A 22,154-nucleotide genomic window follows, 5' to 3' on the forward strand; every position below is an offset into this window, starting at 1 on the left:
ACACGACTGCAGTAGCCTATGTGAGGAAACAAGGTGGAACTCGCAGTGCATCCCTGCTTCGGGAAGTAGAGCCAATAATGACCTGGGCTCAGGAAAACCTGGTCAATCTGTCGGCAGTTTACATACCAGGGGCTCAGAACACTCAAGCAGATTTCCTCTCGAGAACACAACTCAGCAACAACGAGTGGTCTCTCCACGAGGATGTCTTCAGCTGGATCCTGTCCTTGGAGTTCATCCCAGAGGTGGATCTATTTGCCTCCTTCAACAACAGGAAGTTGCAGAAGTTTTACTCGAGGGACAGAGATCCCAGAGCATTCGGGGTGGATGCCCTGACAGATTGCTGGAGGTTTCACAAGGCCTATGCCTTTCCCCCAGTACCAGTCATCTTTCAATTCCTGCGGAGAGTCCAGATGGAATTAGTCAAAGTGGTTGCAGTAATCCCGTTCTGGCCCAACAGACCGTGGTTTCCCCTACTGTTTCAACTGAGCTACCGCGACCCAGTCCCTCTTCCTCTCAGGACGGATCTGCTGTCCCAGGGCTCCATCCTTCACCCATGCCCAGCCCGTCTGCACCTTCGGGTCTGGTTTTTGAAAGGGGAAGGCTGGAAGCGTTAGGATGTCCGGAAGTAGCCATACCAACGCTTTTGAGTGCTAGAAGACAAAGCACGAATAAGACCTATGAAAGGATTTGGGCTAGGTTTACTTCTTTCCTAGAGTCCAAAGGAAAGTCCTGGTCATCTCCTTCCGTGCAGAATATTCTATCTTTTCTCCAGTCAGGTTTGGAATTACCTCTTTCAGTGAGCGCCTTACGGGTCCAAGTCTCAGCCATATCCGCTTTCACAGGCATTTCCTGGGCTACACATCCTTTGATCAGGCAATTCTTCAAAGGGGCAGTAAGGCTAAGGCCACAGAAAAAGTTGAGATTCCCCAAGTGGGACATGCCTTTGGTCCTGGATTTCTTATCCTCAGTTGGCTCAAGTCTTGAAGATCCTATATCTTTAAAACATCTCACCCTCAAGACGGTCTTTCTGGTGGCCATCACATCTGCAAGAAGGGTGTCAGAGATCCAAAGTCTGGGAAGTAAAGAACCCTTTCTGACTTTTTTCCCGGACAGAGTTGTCCTCATTCCAATGCTGGGAGCAAGGCCTAAAGTCACGTCGGTTTTCCATGAGAACCAAGAAATAGTTCTCCCTACTTTCAATTCATCGGCCGAACCTCCGGAAGTCCATCCTCTGGATGTGGGCAACACGCTCAGACAGTACTTGGAAGCTACAGCCTCTTTCCGGAAGACAGATTATCTCTTTATCCTATTGTCTGGGAAGAACAAAGGTATGCGTGCCTCTTCAAGATCAGTTGCCTCCTGGATAGTAGAGGCGATTCAGTGGGCTTATAGAGAGAAGGGCTTGGTTCCTCCAAAAGCGGTGACTGCACATTCTACGCGTGGTGTCGCTACTTCATGGGCAGCTTCAAGACACGTCGCTCCGGATGTGGTCTGCAGAGCAGCGTCTTGGTCGTCCATTCACACATTTATGTCACATTATTGTGTTGAGCCGGCGGCTCTTTCTTCTGTTGGTTTTGGTACTCAAGTGTTATCTGTTGCAGGTGTTAATTAAAATTATCAGCATCTGCCCACCCAATTGTGTTTTGGCGAGTTATTTCCCAAACGTATGCTGCCATGGAGTCTGTCAGGAAAACGGAAAATTTATATCAAATACTTACCGTAATTTTCCTTTCCTGATGGACTCCATGGCAGCAGGAGTCCCCTCCCAGTTCCTGAGTAGGCTAGTTACAGAACACGGATGCTGAAAGGGAGCAAAGATTTATGGGAGTGGGGTCCTATAGGGTAGGAGTGGAGGCGGGACTACCCAAACGTATGCTGCCATGGAGTCCATCAGGAAAGGAAAATTACGGTAAGTATTTGATATAAATTTTCCGTTATCTTATTACTATTATAACAATCTCCTTACTATATGGATTTTTTTGTGTCAGCTTTTTTTGTATACATGTCTGCATCATATTTGTTACTGATGTCAACATTTGTATCAATTACTGTATGTATAATAAATGACTACGTTCAGATTCTATTTTTGTATATCTTAGTTGGTGACCTGCCTCGTTTAAAGTCCCATGACCTCTGTTTTCTGTTTGCATTAACCATTAGGGATGGAGGCACATCACTGTGTTTGCTTCGGATCATATTCCTCTATCTTCGTCTGTTCACTGGTCAACGCGTTTCACACAAAGCTTTTTCAGGACTATGAAGATGTACAGACAGTTTTCTCTTAAAATTAACAGACTCGATATTAGTGTTTCATAGACATAGAACATAATCTGTATTTATGTACATCATAATAAATACAAACATGACTTCCTAGCACACAGCCTTCCTTCCAACCCCCAACAAATTAACACGACGTGGGGCAGACACAGGGGGGAAATCGGACCGAAATGTGTTGTATATACAGGTATCTGTCCTGATGATCCTAGGTACAAGATAAAATATACAGTATCTCACAAAAGTGAGTACACCCCTCACATTTTTGTAAATATTTTATTCTATCTTTTCATGTGACAACACTGAAGAAATTACACTTTGCTACAATGTAAAGTAGTGAGTGTACAGCTTGTATAACAGTGTAAATTTGCTGTCCCCTCAAAATAACTCAACACACAGCCATTAATGTCTAAACATCTGGCAACAAAAGTGAGTACACCTCTAAGTGAAAATGTCCAAATGAGGCCCAATTAGCCATTTTCCCTCCCCGGTGTCATGTGACTCGTTAGTGTTATAAGGTCTCAGGTGTGAATGGGGAGCAGTTGTGGTAAATTTGGTGTTATCGCTCTCACTCTCTCATACTGGTCACTGTAAGTTCAACATGGCACCTCATGGCAAAGAACTCTGAAGATCTGAAAAAAAGAATTGTTGCTCTACATAAAGATGGCCTATAAAATAATATAAACCCACGCTCCCTAAAAATATATATATAAAAAAATATATATAAAAAAAACCTATGTAATGCAGCTGCTGTTACACTAAGTGAAAACTTAGACAATATATATATACCCAATTTAACACAGCGCTAGCAAGAGATCAAAATACAAAGTGTCTTCAAAAAAAATTACTGTATATAAAATTGAGTAACAAAATGTGCACAATGTGAGTATTCATAAAACCACATGAATTTTAAATAAATATTAATGTGATGAAAAAAGTCCAATATATAAAATTAACCCATAAAGTGCAAGGTGCTCCAGTGCAAACGAAAAGGTGAAGGTGCTCCAGGTGACTGTGACCCCTCCAGGTACCCCACTCACCAGAACAAAAGGGTCAAGAAAGCCTGTAAACACTGGGATAGGGTAATGCACCAGGACTTCTCCTATATAATGCCAGGTTGTTCAAGATGATTCTTTGTCAAAAGTAGTCAGAGATTCCTCCGTAACCCAATACCAGAGACAAGAGACCATAGATAGTGAAGTACGTTTTTGATAATTTATTAATAAAGCCAAAGAAACATACTCACAAACAAAATAGAGAACAATGGCAGTAAAATCTGTACAAGCTGCTGCGAACACCGCTGCTGGCGTACGTTCCACAGCGGTGTTCGCGGCAGCTTGTACAGATTTCCTGGAGAAGTCCTGGTGCATTACCCTATCCCAGTGTTTACAGGCTTTCTTGACCCTTTTGTTCTGGTGAGTGGGGTACCTGGAGGGGTCACAGTCACCTGGAGCACCTTCACCTTTTTCGTTTGCACTGGAGCACCTTGCACTTTATGGGTTAATTTTATATATTGGACTTTTTTTTATCACATTAATTAATATTTATTTAAAATTCATGTGGTTTTATGAATATTCACATTGTGCACATTTTGTTACTCAATTTTATATAATTTTTTTTTAAGACACTTTGTATTTTGATTTCTTGCTGGAGTTCTCCCTTGCACCGTGTCTGTTTATCATGGATTTATTTCTTACTGTGACAGGTCCTTGTGCCGCTGCAGCCTAATCCCTCTATGCTGTGGCTGCTCTATGCAGGTTATAGCTGGAGGGGGGCAGCGTCTTCCTTACTGATACTGTTCCTGGATTGTCAGCCCTTCTGCAGGCCTCATAAAGCTGGTGTATGGGAAGCTGACTAATGGACACTTTCTATTAAACCTCTCCAGATCTGCATGTATTATGCACACCGTAGACTGGGCCTTTGGTGCTTGACAGGCAAAACCTGTTATAAATTTCCTGCTTTGTTCAGACATCCAGGGAGGAAGATGACCCCTACCAACAGGTTGCCACAGGTAGTCAAGACACTCTAAATGAGTCTGTTACATCTCTCCCTGTGCAAGGAGTCTCAACTCTGAAAATGTCAAGATTTTCCCTTGTAGGACCAGTCAACTGACCAATTTAATCCTCTTCAAACAATTCCTAATAGGAAGATGAGGATGGTCTATAAGCAGGTTTTTGTACCTCCCTTCCTGCAGAGGTAACACCAATGCAAGTATTTTTAGCACTTCCAAAGGAGTGTGTCGCCTTTTTCCCTATGATGTTTAAGCTAAAAGCTCATGCTAGAAGAGTGGTGCAAATTGAACAGAAGGACAGAGTAGCAGAATGTCTTAGTGGTCATCACCTTGCAGCACTGGGTTGTTCAGTTCAAACAACCCAGGGGCACACCAGTATACAGGGGTACACTGACCTCCATCATACAGGGGGCACACTGACTGCCAGCATACAGGGGGTACACTGACCGCCAGCATACAGGGGGTACACTGACCGCCAGCATACAGGGGGTACACTGACCGCCAGCATACAGGGGGCACACTGACCGCCAGCATACAGGGGGTACACTGACCGCCAGCATACAGGGGGAACACTGACCACCAGCATACAGGGGGCACACTGACCTCCAGCATACAGGGGGAACACTGACCACCAGCATACAGGGGGCACACTGACCACCAGCATACAGGGGGCACACTGACCACCAGCATACAGGGGGCACACTGACCTCCAGCATACAGGGGGAACACTGACCACCAGCATACAGGGGGCACACTGACCACCAGCATACAGGGGGCACACTGACCTCCAGCATACAGGGGGCACACTGACCTCCAGCATACAGGGGGAACACTGACCACCAGCATACAGGGGGCACACTGACCACCAGCATACAGGGGGCACACTGACCTCCAGCATACAGGGGGAACACTGACCACCAGCATACAGGGGGCACACTGACCACCAGCATACAGGGGGCACACTGACCACCAGCATACAGGGGGCACACTGACCTTCAGCATACAGGGGGCACACTGACCTCCAGCATACAGGGGGCACACTGACCTCCAGCATACAGGGGCACACTGACCACCAGCATACAGGGGAACACTGACCTCCAGCATACAGGGTGTACACTGGTAACCAATACACAGAGAACATAACAAATCAAGTAAAACATCTACAATGCAACTAAAAAAATCTGAAAAGCAATAAGAGAATCTTGTTAGCTGGTTCCCTCATCTAACATGCAACAATAAGCCAAAAATGCAGCACTGCCCTACACTTCATCTATAATATTCTACAAATGGGCTTATAAGTGCAATGGTAACACCTATACATGAATATCCAGTGCAAATCCACCAATGTATTGTAACATAGCAGTGATGGTGTCACACTGGATATCATCCTATCCTGGGCAGAGAAGTTTGTGCATGCCTGACAGCAGTTTTTATTCTTAGGATAGAGAACTGGCAGGCAATTTTTTTTTGAGCTGTCAACAGATGTTTCTGGGGGAATGGTCCTTACATTCCAAGATTTTTTAATCAATCTGCCTATGCCTATGCTGGGGGGTCCCCTCTAGCTGGATTCCGCGTCTGTTGTGCAAGATCCAGCTAGAGGGGAAACCAGTAATTCTGGCAGCTCTGGCATAGCCGAGGGGGGTTTGGTATGCACAAATCCAAGGGTTGGCAGTAACAGGGCCTTAGACTCTTCCACTGCGTCCGGACCTATTCTCTCAAGGACTTTTGACGCCTTAATTTTGAAGCCTTAATCTTGAAGGAGCGGGGTCTATCTGGTCCTGCAGTGCATACACTGATAACCGCCAGGAAATGGCTTCCCTGAAAATATATAATTGAGAGAATTCTAGCTTCCTTCAAGCAGGGGTGGATATGAAATTAGCCTTGAGCACTGTTTAAGGGGCAAATTTCAGCCTTATCGGTTTTCTTCCAAGAACCGATCACTTCCAATTCATTGAATATTGTGGTTGATGATGAATATCTATCAAACACACACCCAGCGCTAGTGGTCCCTACAAAATACTAGATAATTCCGCAAAGTATTAACATGCAGCACAATACTGGTGTATCTCAAAGTATTAACACTAAAATGGTACAACAATAAATATATAAATAAATCAATAAATATATATCTCTGATTAGCAGCCGCTGTAAATAAACAGTACTATAAATAAAGTGCAGTTAATATCATGTCAGTACACAAAATCAATCACACTCAGCAGCGCTATACTCGAAGTCATCCGCTCTGAGTATCAAAAACGTCAAATATAAAATGAAATGCACAGGACCATCATATGAATGTAAGTGTCCAATACATAGAGCAGTCTCTGTAGCTCCCCAGTGAGGTCTTCTACTGACAGAGTGACATGGAGTTCATAATCCCAGATCGAATAAATTGTGGTACTTCAATCAGGATAAAGTGAAATGGGTTCACCACAACACCTCCAGTGCTCCCCTCTAGATTAAACACTCACCAGACCAATAAGGATCAAAAGCCTCTATGTTATTGCCTTTCAGTTGTCTCTCCACATCTCTGATTATTAGATACAGATCACTGCATGCTGTGGCTTTCTGTTTCCTGTGCTCAGACTCTCCAGTACCATGTGACACAATTTGACCAATGGAAAAAGACAACAGTAGGGCTCGGATAGTGTGATATCGTTTTCAACTGTTTATTGCTAAAAACACAATCAATCCACACCCCTGTTAAACATGCTTACATTCAAGTGTAGAATATTCAGCATATAAGTTAATGGAATACCGCCAGTATGCAGCCCAATCCAGCCGATCAGTCAGCTCCCCGCAGATCTCCCACCTCTGCTATGGAAGCCACGGCTTCTCGGCAAGGACATCCGACTCCAGGCGTCTCCACGATAGCGGCGTGCTGGCGTTCTGACGCATTTCGTCGTAAAACGACTTCTCATGTGAAACTATTTCTACAGAGTCACACATATCTGAACAAACAAGATGTTATGACTATGAATCAAGGCTAGCTACATCAAAAATAGTGAGGAATATACAGCATGATTAACCCTTCAGTGACCACTATTCATGAAAGGGTTCTAGGAATCCCTTTGCCCTCCCCCCAGCTCACCAGCACCAGCGTCCCCCCCACTAACCCTTTAGTTATATTGAAGTAAATCCCCCCGGATGATTCTGTGATTCTTTTCATATTGAGGTTTTGTATGTAATAAATGGTGAGAGAACTGATGCAAAAATCCAGAGGCTCCTCCAAATTGGCAATTATATTTTTTACATTTCTTCCATCCTCCATGTCTGGACCGACACTTATTTAATGCATCCATTTATTTTCTTCTGTGACTTAACTTTCCTGGGGTATTATGTAGAATTTGAAAGCGTTTTGAGAGTTGTGAGGTAAGTACCGTGAATTGACATTTTCAGCATCGCATGTGATATCTGGGGAAAATGGAGTGAATGGAGCCCAGGGTGTTCAGTGTCTTTTGCTTGTGCAGGAGGAATCTTCATGTCATGAACAGGAATTTCCCAGTTTGCTGGTCTCATTAATAGTGGCAGTTTTAGGGTGAAGATTCAAAAATCACATTTTTATTTGAAGTAAAGAATACATTAAGTAATAGCAATACAATATAATATGGAGGAATCAGAGGAAGGATGGATTATCGCTTAGATCATTCCAGAATAACGCTCAGTAGGTATCAGTCAGAGAGGAACCAATCATCATCTGGATGTGAAGAAAAGGAAAATGATGAATAATTAGTGTCATAAAAAGGATACTCTGATATGATTCCATTCTGGACATTCTCTTTATATCAAGGATCCATGTATTACCTTCAAGGGGGGGTGGGGAGTTCCCACAGACCATTCTCTAATCTTCTTCTGTGTATAGATACAGACCATCCTCTGGGCCTTCATATGAGAATAAAATGAGAGTGTTAGAGGAAGAAATGTTGCTGTGATGATGGAAAAGGGGGGAGCTTGTACTGTGCTCTGTGAGAAATGATGGAAAAGGGGGGCTTGTACTGTGCTCTGTGAGAAATATTGGAAAAGGGGGGCTCGTACTGTGCTCTGTGAGAAATATTGGAAAAGGGGGGCTCATACTGTGCTCTGTGAAAAATGATGGAAAAGGGGGGGTTCGTACTGTGCTCTGTAAGAAATGATGGAAAAGGGGGGGCTCGTACTGTGCTCTGTAAAAAATTATGGAAAAGGGGGGCTCGTACTGTGCTCTGTGAAAAATGATGGAAAAGGGGGGCTCGTACTGTGCTCTGTAAGAAATGATGGAAAAGGGGGGTTCGTACTGTGCTCTGTAAGAAATGATGGAAAAAGGGGGGTTCGTACTGTGCTCTGTAAAAAATTATGGAAAAGGGGGGCTCGTACTGTGCTCTGTGGGAAATGATGGAAAAGAGGGCGCTCCTACTGTGCCCTGTAAGAAATGATGGAAAGGGGGGAGCTCATACTGTGCTCTGTAGGAAATGATGGAAAAGGGGGAGCTTGTACTGTGCTCTGTAGGAAATGATGGAAAAAAGGGAGCTCATACTGTGCTCTATAAGAAATGATGGAAAAGGGAGCCCTTGTACTGTGCTCTCTAAGAAATGATGGGAAAGGGGGGGGGGGCTCGTACTGTGCTCTGTAGGAAATGCTGGAAAAGAGGGAGATCATACTGTGCTCTGTAAGAAATGATGGAAAAGGGGGGTTCGTACTGTGCTCTGTAAGAAATGATGGAAAAGGGGGGGTTCGTACTGTGCTCTGTAGGAAATGCTGGAAAAGAGGGAGATCATACTGTGCTCTGTAAAAAATGATGGAAAAGGGGGGCTCGTACTGTGCTCTGTGAGAAATGATGGAAAAGAGGGCGCTCCTACTGTGCTTTGTAAGAAATGATGAAAAAGGGGTGCTCGTACTGTGTTCTGCAAGAGATGATGGAAAAGGGGAGCTCATACTGTGCTCTATAAGCAATGATGTAAAAGGGGGCGCTTGTACTGTACTTTGTAAGAAATTATGGAAAAGGGGAGCTCATACTGTGCCCTGTAAGAAATGATGGAAAAGGGGAGCTTGTACTGTGCTCTCTAAGAAATGATAGAAAAGGGGGAGATTATACTGTGCTCTGTAAGAAATTATGGAAAAGGGGAGGCTCGTACTGTGCTCTGTAGGAAATGCTGGAAAATAGGGCGCTCCTACTGTGCCCTGTAAGAAATGATGGAAAAGGGGAGCTTATATTGTGGTCTGTAAGAAATGATAGAAAAGGGGGAGATTATACTGTGCTCTGTAAGAAATTATGGAAAAGGGGAGGCTCGTACTGTGCTCTGTAGGAAATGCTGGAAAAGAGGGCGCTCCTACTGTGCCCTGTAAGAAATGATGGAAAAGGGGAGCTTATATTGTGGTCTGTAAGAAATGATGGAAAAGGGGGAGCTTGTACTGTGCTCTGTAGGAAATGATGGAAAAGGGGTGGGGGGGCTCATACTGTGCGGTGTAAGAAATGATGAAAAAGGGGGCTCTCATACTGTGCCCTGTAAGAAATGATGGAAAAAAGGGAGCTCATACTGTGCTCTCTAAGAAATGATGGAAAAGGGGGCCCTTGTACTGTGCTCTGTAAGAAATGATGGAAAAGGGGGGGTTCGTACTGTGGTCTGTAAAAATGATGGAAAAGGGGGGCTCGTACTGTGCTCTGTTAGAAATGATGGAAAAGAGGGCGCTCATACTGTGCTCTGTAAGAAATGATGAAAAAGGGGTGCTCGTACTGTGTTCTGCAAGAGAGGATGGAAAAGGGGGGCTCATACTGTGCTCTATAAGCAATGATGTAAAAGGGGGCGCTTGTACTGTACTTTGTAAGAAATTATGGAAACGGGGAGCTCATACTGTGCCCTGTAAGAAATGATGGAAAACGGGAGCTTGTAATGTGCTCTGTAGGAAATGATGGAAAGGGGGGGGGGCTCATACTGTGCTCTGTAAGAAATTATGGAAAAGGGGGAGCTCTTACTGTGCTCTCTAAGAAATGATGGAAAAGGGGGGGGGGGGCTCATACTGTGCTGTGTAAGAAATTATGGAAAACGGGAGCTTGTACTGTGCTCTCTAAGAAATGATGGAAAAGGGGGGGGGGCTCATAGTGTGCTGTGTAAGAAATGATGGAAAAGGGGGCGCTTGTACTGTGCTCTGTGAGAAATGATGGAAAAAAGGGAGCTCATACTTTCCTCTCTAAGAAATGATTTAAAAGGGGGCACTTGTAATGTGCTCTGTAAGAAATGATGGAAAAGGGGGGGCTCATACTGTGCTCTGTAATAAATTCTGGAAAAGAGGGAGACCGTACTGTGCTCTGTAAGAAATGATGGAAAACGGGGGCTCGTACTGTGCTCTGTGAGAAATGATGGAAAAGTGGGCGCTCCTACTGTGCTCTGTAAGAAATTATGAAAAAGGGGTGCTTGTACTGTGCTCTGCAAGAGATGATGGAAAAAGGGAGCTCATACTTTGCCCTGTAAGAAATTATGGAAAAGGGGAGCTTGTACTGTGCTCTGTAGGAAATGATGGAAAAGGGGGAGGTTGTACTGTGCTCTGTAGGAAATGATGGAAAAGGGGGGGCTCATACTGTGCTCTGTAAGAAATGATGGAAAAGGGGGGGGGGCTCCTACTGTGCTCTGTAGGAAATGCTGGAGAAGAGGGAGATCATACTGTGCTCTGTAAGAAATGATGGAAAAGGGGGAGCTTGTACTGTGCCCTGTAAGAAATGATGGAAAAGGGGGAGCTTGTACTGTGCTCTGTAGGAAATGATGGAAAAGGGGGAGCTTGTACTGTGCTCTGTAGGAAATGATGGAAAAGGGGGGGGGGGCTCATACTGTGCTGTGTAAGAAATTATGGAAAAGGGGTGCTCGTACTGTGCCCTGTAAGAAATTATGGAAAAAAGGGAGCGCATACTGTGCTCTCTAAGAAATTATGGAAAAGGGGGCCCTTGTACTGTGCTCTCTATGAAATGATGGAAAAGGGGGGGCTCGTTCTGTGCTCTGTAGGAAATGCTGGAAAAGAGGGAGATCATACTGTGCTCTGTAAGAAATGATGGAAAAGGGGGGTTCGTACTGTGCTCTGTAAGAAATGATGGAAAAGGGGGGGTTCGTACTGTGCTCTGTAAAAAATGATGGAAAAGGGGGGCTCGTACTGTGCTCTGTGAGAAATAATGGAAAAGATGGCTCTCATGCTGTGTTCTGTTAGAAATGATGAAAAAGGGGTGCTCGTACTGTGTTCTGCAAGAGATGATGGAAAAGGGGGGGCTCATACTGTGCTCTATAAGCAATGATGGAAAAGGGGGCGCTTGTACTGTGCCCTGTAAGAAATGATGGAAAAGGGGAGCTTGTACTGTGGTCTGTAAGAAATGATGGAAAAGGGGGGGCTCGTACTGTGCTCTGTAAGAAATGATGGGAAAGGGGGAGTTTGTGTAAAACAATAAATTAATACCCGCGCTGTGATGAATAAATAATAGTGAATTATAAAATTATATATATATCTATCTATCCTGAAGCTGCTGCTCAGCAAGTAAAAAACCGGGAAAAACTAAAAGACATATATAGGCAGCGCTAGCAGGTAAAATCTATAAATAAGTGCTAAATGGTAAAAAATAGTATAATGTGATAGAAATTGTACTAAAAATTAAGTGCATATAATTCAGTATATAAAATCATAAATACATAAAATGCTACAGTGAATATGGTTAAGTGTATACACAAATCAGAAAATTCATAAAGTGCAACAAAAAAATACGATCCAGTGTCCACAAATGTAAAAGAATAAAGTGCAAGATGTATTTAAGGTGCAGTCCAAACTTATATTCTTCCAAAGAAGTTTATGGTGCCAAAAAGTGCTCAAAATCCAAATAAAGTGCCCAAGTGCTCTTCAAAGAAAATCCCCCTATGGGGATGCACTCACCAGATTTGGGATGTAAATGAGCCTTGAATATATGTAATATTCCGTTTAGGAAGTAAGAGCAGCCACACGGAGACTTAAGGTTTCCCTTGTCCGGATGGATGAATGGCTGCAATCCTTTACTATGGGCTCCTTACTAGCTCCTCTCCACTCTCTCCCCAATGGTGTAATCAGAAAGAAGGAAAGAAGCCAAACATCGTGAAGCCCATAATATATTTATTAAAAGTTATAAGAAATAATGGTACTCACAAAGGTAAGATATAGCTAGGCATTAATCGGCATATACAGCGAAGTACTTCTCTTCCGTGTCCGCTGCCGGTGTGCGGTTCATGGTGGTTCACAGGAAATGACGCTGTAGCGTACCGCTGCCCGGAAGTGCGTTGACGCGTTTCGCCCGCCTTGTGGGCGTTATCAAAGACATCACTTCCGGTAAAGCGGCTCGCATTTATACTTATCAGGCTCCGCTTACAGCCAATCGGCCGGAAAGGGGGGTGGAACAGATTACGTGTTGACTTCCTGCCCGTGTTTATCCCAAGCGTGTCCCCACAGGGCTAAACTGGCGATTACGTCTGCGGATATTTTCTATTCCGCAAAATATATGTCTATAATATTAATTTATTTTTGCCATCAGACCCATAAAGCAATCATTTAAGACACCACCTCATTTCCTGTTACCGATTCAAGTAATTAACATTTAAAACATATTAGATTTATTTAAAAACATATTATACATTTAAAATTATCTTATGATAAAATAGCAATGGAATGTTAATACCGCTAGATTTCCTAATCCATAGTATATTTTGTATCATTAGTCCATAGTATTTCTCCATTGCAATTCATCTTTTACATGAACAATTGATTTTAAAACATACAAATATTGTTTAACCATTCCTCAGAATGCATTATTTATAAAAATCTTTAAAAATTGTTAAAAATTATTATATCCTGTAAATGTAGGGTGGTAACTAAGAAAAATTATAAAGAAAATAATAATAAAAAATAATAAAAATAAAAATAAAAAATATAAAAAATAAATAAATAAAATATAAAATAAAATAAATAAATAAATAAATAAATAAAATATAAAGAATAAAAAATAAATAAAAAATAATAATAATAATAATGAAAATAAAAAAGAAGAAATAAAAATAAAAATGAATAAAGTATAAAATATAAAATAAAAAATGTAATATTACCAGAAAAAAGTTTTTTTCAATATTTCAATATTGGTATTCACATTACAGGAAAAATGATTGCCACCTCGGCAAGGTGGCAATCTAAAGAGAGCAATCTGCAAAAACAAAACACAGTGGATCCACCGCCTCGGTACTTTACAGCCCCGGGGCCTCAATATAGAATTAGATCTAAACTGTTTCTTGTCTAATTGGTGACACCCCCTTTTTCTCCTTCCTTTTTCCCCTTTTTTTCCTTTTTTTCCTGTAATGTGAATACCAATATTGAAAAAAACTTTTTTCTGGTAATATTACATTTTTTATTTTATTTTTTATACTTTATTTATTTTTATTTTTATTTCTTCTTTTTTATTTTCATTATTATTATTATTATTATTATTTATTTATTTATTTATTTTTATTCTTTATATTTTATTTATTTATTTATTTTTTATTTTATTTATTTATTTTTTATATTTTTTATTTTTATTTTTATTATTTTTTATTATTATTTTCTTTCTAATTTTTCTTAGTTACCACCCTACATTTACAGGATATAATAATTTTTAACGATTTTTAAAGATTTTTATAAATAATGCATTCTGAGGAATGGTTATACAATATTTGTATGTTTTAAATCAATTGTTCATGTAAAAGATGAATTGCAATGGAGAAATACTATGGACTAATGATACAAAATATACTATGGATTAGGAAATCTAGCGGTATTAACATTCCATTGCTATTTTATCATACGATAATTTTAAATGTATAATATGTTTTTAAATAAATCTAATATGTTTTAAATGTTAATTACTTGAATCGGTAACAGGAAATGAGGTGGTGGCTTAAATGATTGCTTTATGGGTCTGATGGCAAAAATAAATTAATATTATAGACATATATTTTGCGGAATAGAAAATATCCGCGGACGTAATCGCCAGTTTAGCCCTTTGGGGACACACTTGGGATAAACACGGGCAGGAAGTCAACACGTAATCTGTTCCACCCCCCTTTCCGGCCGATTGGCTGTAAGCGGAGCCTGATAAGTATAAATGCGAGCCGCTTTACCGGAAATGATGTCTTTGATAACGCCCACAAGGCGGGCGAAACACGTCGACGCACTTCCGGGCAGCGGTACGCTACAGCGTCATTTCCTGTGAACCACCATGAACCGCACACCGGCAGCGGACACGGAAGAGAAGGACTTCGCTGTATATGCCGATTAATGCCTAACTATATCTTACCTTTGTGAGTACCATTATTTCTTATAACTTTTAATAAATATATTACGGGCTTCACGATGTTTGGCTTCTTTCCTTCTTTCTGATTACACCATTGGGGAGAGAGTGGAGAGGAGCTAGTAAGGAGCCCATAGTAAAGGATTGCAGCCATTCATCCATCCGGACAAGGGAAACCTTAAGTCTCCATGTGGCTGCTCTTACTTCCTAAACGGAATATTACATATATTCAAGGCTCATTTACATCCCAAATCTGGTGAGTGCATCCCCATAGGCAGAGATGTATAGTAACGAAGTAGAACTACTTAAGTACTGTACTTAAGTACCGAAATGCGGTATCTGTATTTTCCTAGAGTAGAATTTTTTTCTCCTACTTCTACTTTTACTTCACTACATTTTTTTGATGATTTCTATACTTCTACTCAAGTATTTTCTTTTTGTGCTGCATAGTTACTCGTTACTTTTAAAAAAATTACCACTGCCAGAACAGTAGATGGCAGGTTGCATAAAGCTCAAAAAAATGTGTATAATGTCATTTGTAAATCAGCGCATACGAAAATAAAGGCTGTGTATAATAAAAGCTGCTATACCAAATCTTTCCAATAAAAAGAAAATATGAAACAAACAAATAAATGGTGCTACAGCGCTTAAAGTGCATCAAGAAACTACTAACAAACACAGGTTAATCATCTGAATAAATCATTTGAAATAATAAAAAACAATATGATGTTCAAACTTGTACTTCTACTTTCAGTACTTGAGTAGAATTTTTTTTTCAAAACTACTGGTACTTTTTACTTTTAGTACTTAAGTAGCAATTTTTTTGAAATGCAATACTTAAGTAAAAAAAATGTTGAATACTTTAGTACTTCTACTTAAGTAACTTTTTCTGCGAGCACTTCCACTTCTACTCAAGTCACTTTTTGATCGAGCACTTGTACTTTTACTCAAGTAGAAATTTCGAGTACTTTATACAAGTCTGCCCATAGGGGGATTTTCTTTGAAGAGCACTTGGGCACTTTATCTGGATTTTGAGCACTTTTTGGCACCATAAACTTCTTTGGAAGAATATAAGTTTGGACTGCACCTTAAATACATCTTGCACTTTATTCTTTTACATTTGTGGACACTGGATCGTATTTTTTGTTGCACTTTATGAATTTTCTGATTTGTGTATACACTTAACCATATTCACTGTAGCATTTTATGTATTTATGATTTTATATACTGAATTATATGCACTTAATTTTTAGTACAATTTCTATCACATTATACTATTTTTTTACCATTTAGCACTTATTTATAGATTTTACCTGCTAGCGCTGCCTATATATGTCTTTTAAAGGGGGAGTTTGTACTGTGCTCTTTAAGAAATGATGGAAAAGAGGGAGCTCATACTGTGTTCTGTAAGAAATTATGGAAAAGGGGGCGCTTGTACTGTGCTCTGTAAGAAATGATGGAAAAGGGGGCACTCGTACTGTGTTCTGTAAGAAATGATGGAAAAGGGGGCGCTCATACTGTGTTCTGTAAGAAATAATGGAAAAGGGGGCGCTCGTACTATGCTCTGTAAGAAATGATGGAAAAGGGAGGCTCATACTGTGCTCTGTAAGAAATGATGGAAAAGGGGGCATTTTTACTGTGCTCTGTAAGAAATGATGGAAAAGGGGGGGCTCGTACTGTGCTCTGTAAGAAATGATGGAAAAGGGGGGGCTCGTACTGTGCTCTGTAAGAAATGATGGAAAAGGGGGGGCTCGTACTGTGCTCGGTCTAAAAGAAATGATTGAAAAAGGGGGGGCTCGTACTGTGTTCTGTATGAAATGATGGGAAAGGGGGAGTTTGTACTGTGCTCTTTAAGAAATGATGGAAAAGAGGGAGCTCATACTGTGTTTTGTAAGAAATTATGGAAAAGGGGGAGTTTGTACTGTGCTCTGTAAGAAATGATGGAAAAGGGGGCGCTCGTACTGTGCTCTGTAAGAAATTATGGAAAAGGGGGCGCGTGTACGGTGTTCTGTAAGAAATTATGGAAAAGGGGGGGCTCGTACTGTGCTCTGTAAGAAATAATGGAAAAGGGGGCGCTCGTACTGTGCTCTGTAATAAATGATGGAAAAGGGAGGCTCATACTGTGCTCTGTAAGAAATTATGGAAAAGGGGGTGCACGTACTGTGCTCTGTAAGAAATGATGGAAAAGGGGGGGCTCGTACTGTGCTCTGTAAGAAATGATGGAAAAGGGGGGGTTCGTACTGTGCTCTGTAAGAAATGATGGAAAAGGGGAGCTCGTACTGTGCTCTGTAAGAAATGATGGAAAAGGGGGGGTTCGTACTGTGCTCTGTAAGAAATTATGGAAAAGGGGAGCTCGTACTGTGCTCTGTAAGAAATGATGGAAAAGGGGGGGTTCGTACTGTGCTCTGTAAGAAATGATGGAAAAGGGGATGCTCGTACTGTGCTCTGTAAGAAATGATGGAATAGGGGGTGCTCATACTGTGCTCTGTAAGAAATGATGGAAAAGGGGGCGCTCCTACTGTGCTCTGTAAGAAATGATGGAAAAGGGGGTGCTCGTACTGTGCTCTGTAAGGAATGATGGAAAAGGGGATGCTCGTACTGTGCTCTGTAAGAAATGATGGAATAGGGGGTGCTCATACTGTGCTCTGTAAGAAATGATGGAAAAGGGGGTGCTCATACTGTGCTCTGTAAGAAATGATGGAAAAGGGGGAGCTCGTACTGTGCTCTGTAAGAAATGATGGAAAAGGGGGCTCTGTAAGAAATGATGGAAAAAGGGGTGCTTGTACTGTGCTCTGTAAGAAATGATGGAAAAAGGGGGTGCTTGTACTGTGCTCTGTGTAAATTACAAATCTGTAGCTGTACAATATATGACAATGTTCTCCTATGCTACAAGTAGATTGTTTGGAGGTGGCAGGATGTGTGATCTCATCTTTTCATAACTGACCCCAATATGCAAACACACCAAACCATCCCCTCTGACTTCACACTTTAGGGGTTGAAAAGTTCTACCCATTTATAGGGCCCCCACCATCTTGTAACTAACCCCCCTTTTCCTGAGGGGACATCACCATTGGGGAACAGGGGCCCTCACACTCATGACCATCTAACCATTGGGATAGCAGACTATATGGCTGGTGTGCTGGGATGTCATGTGTACAGGCTGAAAACACACATCTGATTGGCTCAGTTACACATTGGATAGACAGTGGGGGATGGGGGAATTTTTAATGAAAGTAAAGTTAAATGATGGTAAAACCTTGTGGAAGATTGTAGGACATGACTAAGATTATTAGTGGAGGATCAGATTTTTCTAATCCCCCATCTGTAATGATAAAACTTGGGATGATGAATACATTCTCCATCATCTGGGAAATCTGTGACTGGCACGGGAAAGCTCTATCATCTTTCTCATTATCTGTATAACTTCAGAGACCTCCAATGGGTTCTACAAAAATTGTATATAATGTTTGCCACCCTGTTCTTCAATTTTCAATACAGTGCAGCCTGGGTGTCAAAAGACCTCCCAACAACGTCCCACTTCCATCATCCCATTACCTTCCAATGTTGTCTACATTTATACTATTCACATTCTAAGATTTAGTATGCGTGTTACCTCCAATATAACAGTTTTTACCATCTATCCACAATGAATCCCGCATGACGGAGGATCTCACAACGATCCACTTCTGACTCTGACATCTTCTCATCATTTAATATTATCTCCAGTCTGGTCAGAGTTTGGTTTGTGATGATAACTGAGCAAAGTTCTTCACAGCACGATAATGTCATATTACACCAAATAATACTGGGGGAGAAACCGGAAACAAAAATGAAATGCTCTTCCAGTAACTGGGTGACGTAGACACATTCCAATGAATAATCAGTGGGCGGGGTCTTAGAAAATGAAATGTTGGGACATTTGGATGGATGATGTCATGAAATATTGGTTGGACCTCCCCAGTGAAATGGAGGTGAATTGTCACCCACCTGAAAAGTCTTAGTCTGGAGTTACAATGTTGCAGGTACATTGCAGCATTGTGAATGGCTCCATATAGATTCCCTTTCAAATTACCAGCGGCACATAGAGGGGAACCTGCCACATAGGAAATAATGGGATTTCTACTTGACATGCATCTCCTTGTAGCAAAATCCATGAGTACTGCTCATGAAAACTAGGGATGAGCTTTGAGTTTGAGTCGAAGGTAAGTTCAGCTCGAACATCACTAATTCGATCGTTCGTTGAATGACGAACAAATGTGCTTCTTCGCGGGAAATGCGAGTTTCCCATCATGCACTGCACGCGCGCAGTGCGTGCAGCGCATTATGTGATTGGCCAAAGCATGCACCCTGACCTCATGCTTTGGCCAATCAAATGATCTTTGCCATGATTGGACTAAAGGCAGGCTGCCTTTAGCCAATCATGGCTCAGGGGCCAAGTATATGCCCCACAATACATAAATGCTGCTCGCGCAGCCGAAGCATGTAGTGTCATTGTGCGGGCGATGAGACAGGGACAGGCACGCAATTCAGGCAGGGAGAGAATAGGTTTTTTTTGGAGTCAGACAGTGCAGAGAGACATTCCTAGCAGTGAAGGGAGGGCGAGGTTCCTGTGTGAGGTAGGGATAGATTGATTTCTTTACATCAGATACCAGTTACAGTATTGTTCATTGGTCAGTTTCTGCAACATTCTAAAAGATTCATAGACCTGTAGGTATAGAGATCATTGCAGATATCAGCCACAGTAACCATTGCTCAGTTGTGGATCTTTCTATAGGAGGTCTCAGACCTGTAGGAATAGAGATCACTGCAGATATCAGCCACAGTAACCATTGCTCAGTTGTGGATCTTTCTATTGGGGTCTCAGACCTGTAGGAATACAGATCACTGCTGATATCAGCCACAGTAACCTTTGCTCAGTTGTGGATCTTTCTAAAGGGATCACAGACCTGTAGGCATAGAGATTACTACTGATCAGACTAAGCTGATTGGCACTGGTGAGACTGCATTAATGGGTACTGATGCAGCTGCATTCATGGGCACTGGTGAGGCTGCATTGATGGGCACTGGTGAGGCTGCTTTGGATGGCACTGGTGAGGCTGCTTTGGATGGGCACTGGTGAGGCTGCTTTGGATGGGCACTGGTGAGGCTGCATTGATGGGCACTAATCTGTCTGCACTGATGAGGCTGAGCCGATGGGCACTTGTGAGGCTGCATTAACGGGTACTGGTGAGGCTGCATTGATGGGCACTGGTGAGGCTGCATTGATGGGCACTGATTGGGCTGCATTATTGGGCACTGATGGGCATTGGTGAGGCTGCACTGATGGGCACTGGTGAGGCTACACTGATGGGCACTGGTGCGGCTGCACTGATGGACACTGGTGAGGCTGCACTGATGGGCACTGGTGAGGCTGCACTGATGGGCACTGGTGAGGCTGCATTGTTGCATTATTTTTGTTTAACTCCTTTGTTGCTATTAACATTAAATTACGTTACCACATTGCATCAAATTTGTATTGCTTTTTAACATCAATATCCGTTATAAAATCAGGTGGGCCTGGACGGTGAGCTGATTTGGTGGTTCAATGGGCCCTTGACTGAACTTAATCAAGTGAGTGAGAACCCCTGCGCTATCACAACAGAGATGAGATGACAATACAGAGATAGCAGACAGCAAGGAAAATTTGCAGCTCCTAGTTCAGCCTTCCAAAAAAACACAAAATAGCTCTAGAAACAATACAATAGTGAAGCTGCGCTCATCCAATACATATAACAGTAGGTCAATAGATGGTATATATAATACACAGGTATAGTAGGACTACGGTGATATAGACAAAATAACTAAAAAGTGACTTCAGTGCTGTAAACAGGGTCTCCGTATAAGGTGCTTAAGTGGTGCTTTTGCAAATATTATGACGTGACTGCAGTGCCAATCCTATAATAATAATTAGGTGACACTAATGGATGAAGTAAAACTAGAGTGATATAACCAATCTTGTGAAAGTGCCCATTTGGGTGATGACAACACCTATGGTGAGTGGTGGATGATCCAGAAGTAATATTTCCGGGTGTACTACACCGTTACCTTACTGCTGTAAGGTTACAGCGTGAAAAGAGGAACTCCTATCGATCCCATAATCATCCAGGGGGGCTGGAGGGTGCCTAGGTATCCTTCCTGCTGCAGGTATGGGGCTGGTAATAGGGGCCCCTGGCTCTCCTAGAGCCATCCAAGGGGGGTGGGTGGGGGTTCGTCATGGTTTCCTAAAAAGCTCCCAGTAAGGATGCAGAAAGCAGAGGCTCTTCTGGTGTAGTATTTATGTATGAGGTTTATTTAAAAAATATAGCAACTTATGGCTGGAATACACGGGCCGAATATCTCCCGACCGTTTGAGCGCCGACCATCGAAACAGTGCATGCGTGATGATGTTCTACAGCACTGGTTCTTAACCTGGGTTCGATCGAACCCCAGGGGTTCGGTGAGTCAGTCTCGTGGGTTCGGCGGAGGTCAAGACACACAACCGACTCATATGATTCGTGATGACACGCCCCACTCATTGGCTGCAGGTGATCACGCAACATCGCTTGGCCTATCTGTGCTGCAGGGAATTTGGCGCGCCCAGTAGTCGAATTGTAACTGTCGTGATGGTACGTTGTGTGATTTCTTTCTTAATATTAATCCCTTCATACTAACTATGTCAAGCAAAAAAAGAAAGTGGTCGGACGAATATGTACAATATGGATTCACATGTATAACGGAACGTGATGGGAGTCAGCGTCCTAACTGCATGATTTGCAATGCCAATTTGAGCAATTCTAGTCTAGCACTGGCAAAACTAAGAGAACACTTCCTTAAGCTGCATGGAGATGGAAAATACAAGAACACAACGCTCGCTGAATTCAAGGTGAGGAGAGCCAGATTCGATGAAAAGGCTAGTCTGCCTGTTCTCGGCTTTGTACCCATCAACAAACCGATCCTCATAGCATCGTACGAAGTTGCTTACCTGATCGCAAAGCAGGGCAAACCACACATCATTGGTGAAACACTCATAAAACCAGCTGTGTTGAAGAATGGTTTTGTTCTTTAATGGTTTTGTTCATTTTTTGCACCTATGTATAAATATATATCTAAATATATACCTATGTTTTGAATTTGAAAAAATCATATTTTATTTTTCCAATGAAGAAGGGTTCGGTGAATGCGCATATGAAACTGGTGGGGTTCAGTACCTCCAACAAGGTTAAGAACCACTGTTCTACAGATTTTAAATGAACAACCTTAACACCAATGTATAGAATATCGTTTGTCGCAAACGAGACGACAGAATTTTTCATTTTTTTCAAACGGGATTTTTCGTTCAAAATATCGATATCGGTCACTGATGGCTGGGCATTAACGAGTAGAATATCGGCTGATCCTTTGCTGAACGGAAATTTTCGCCCGATTTTCTTATTGTGTATTCCGATCATTACAGTTAAAAACGAACCAGCCAGCCACTGGACACCCTGTGTCTCGAGCCATCCGTGTTCCTGTACTTCGGGTATAGCCTGAACGTCTCAGAGACGTGTAGTACACCCGGAA

At 42.1% G+C, this 22,154-nt stretch overlaps 4 protein-coding genes across 4 annotated transcripts in view; 2 read left to right on the forward strand and 2 right to left on the reverse strand.

The window, feature by feature from the left end:
* The window catches only part of LOC309548660 (uncharacterized protein), a gene marked incomplete at its 3' end in the record, with an annotated part of 76,737 nt that extends 68,520 nt beyond the window's left edge, over nucleotides 1-8,217 (forward strand). The window contains exon 4 of the mRNA XM_082248625.1: nucleotides 8,148-8,217. Coding sequence (XP_082104751.1) covers nucleotides 8,148-8,217 — 70 coding nt within the window. The remainder of the gene's footprint in view (nucleotides 1-8,147) is intronic.
* Nucleotides 1-22,154, reverse strand: part of LOC309549119 (uncharacterized protein) — a 2,919,967-nt gene that overhangs the window by 1,425,719 nt on the left and 1,472,094 nt on the right. The window lies entirely within an intron of this gene.
* Nucleotides 1-22,154, forward strand: part of LOC309549117 (uncharacterized protein) — a 4,285,597-nt gene that overhangs the window by 1,315,058 nt on the left and 2,948,385 nt on the right.
* LOC309549130 (NACHT, LRR and PYD domains-containing protein 3-like) overlaps nucleotides 18,196-22,154 on the reverse strand; it is a 68,364-nt gene continuing 64,405 nt past the window's right edge. Inside the window, 1 exon segment of the mRNA XM_082249166.1 lies at nucleotides 18,196-18,381. Coding sequence (XP_082105292.1) covers nucleotides 18,207-18,381 — 175 coding nt within the window. The 3' untranslated portion in view covers nucleotides 18,196-18,206.

This window comes from Pelophylax lessonae (genome assembly GCF_965119305.1).
Source record: "Pelophylax lessonae genome assembly, chromosome: 3".
In the NCBI taxonomy this organism is placed as follows: Eukaryota; Metazoa; Chordata; class Amphibia; order Anura; family Ranidae; genus Pelophylax; species Pelophylax lessonae.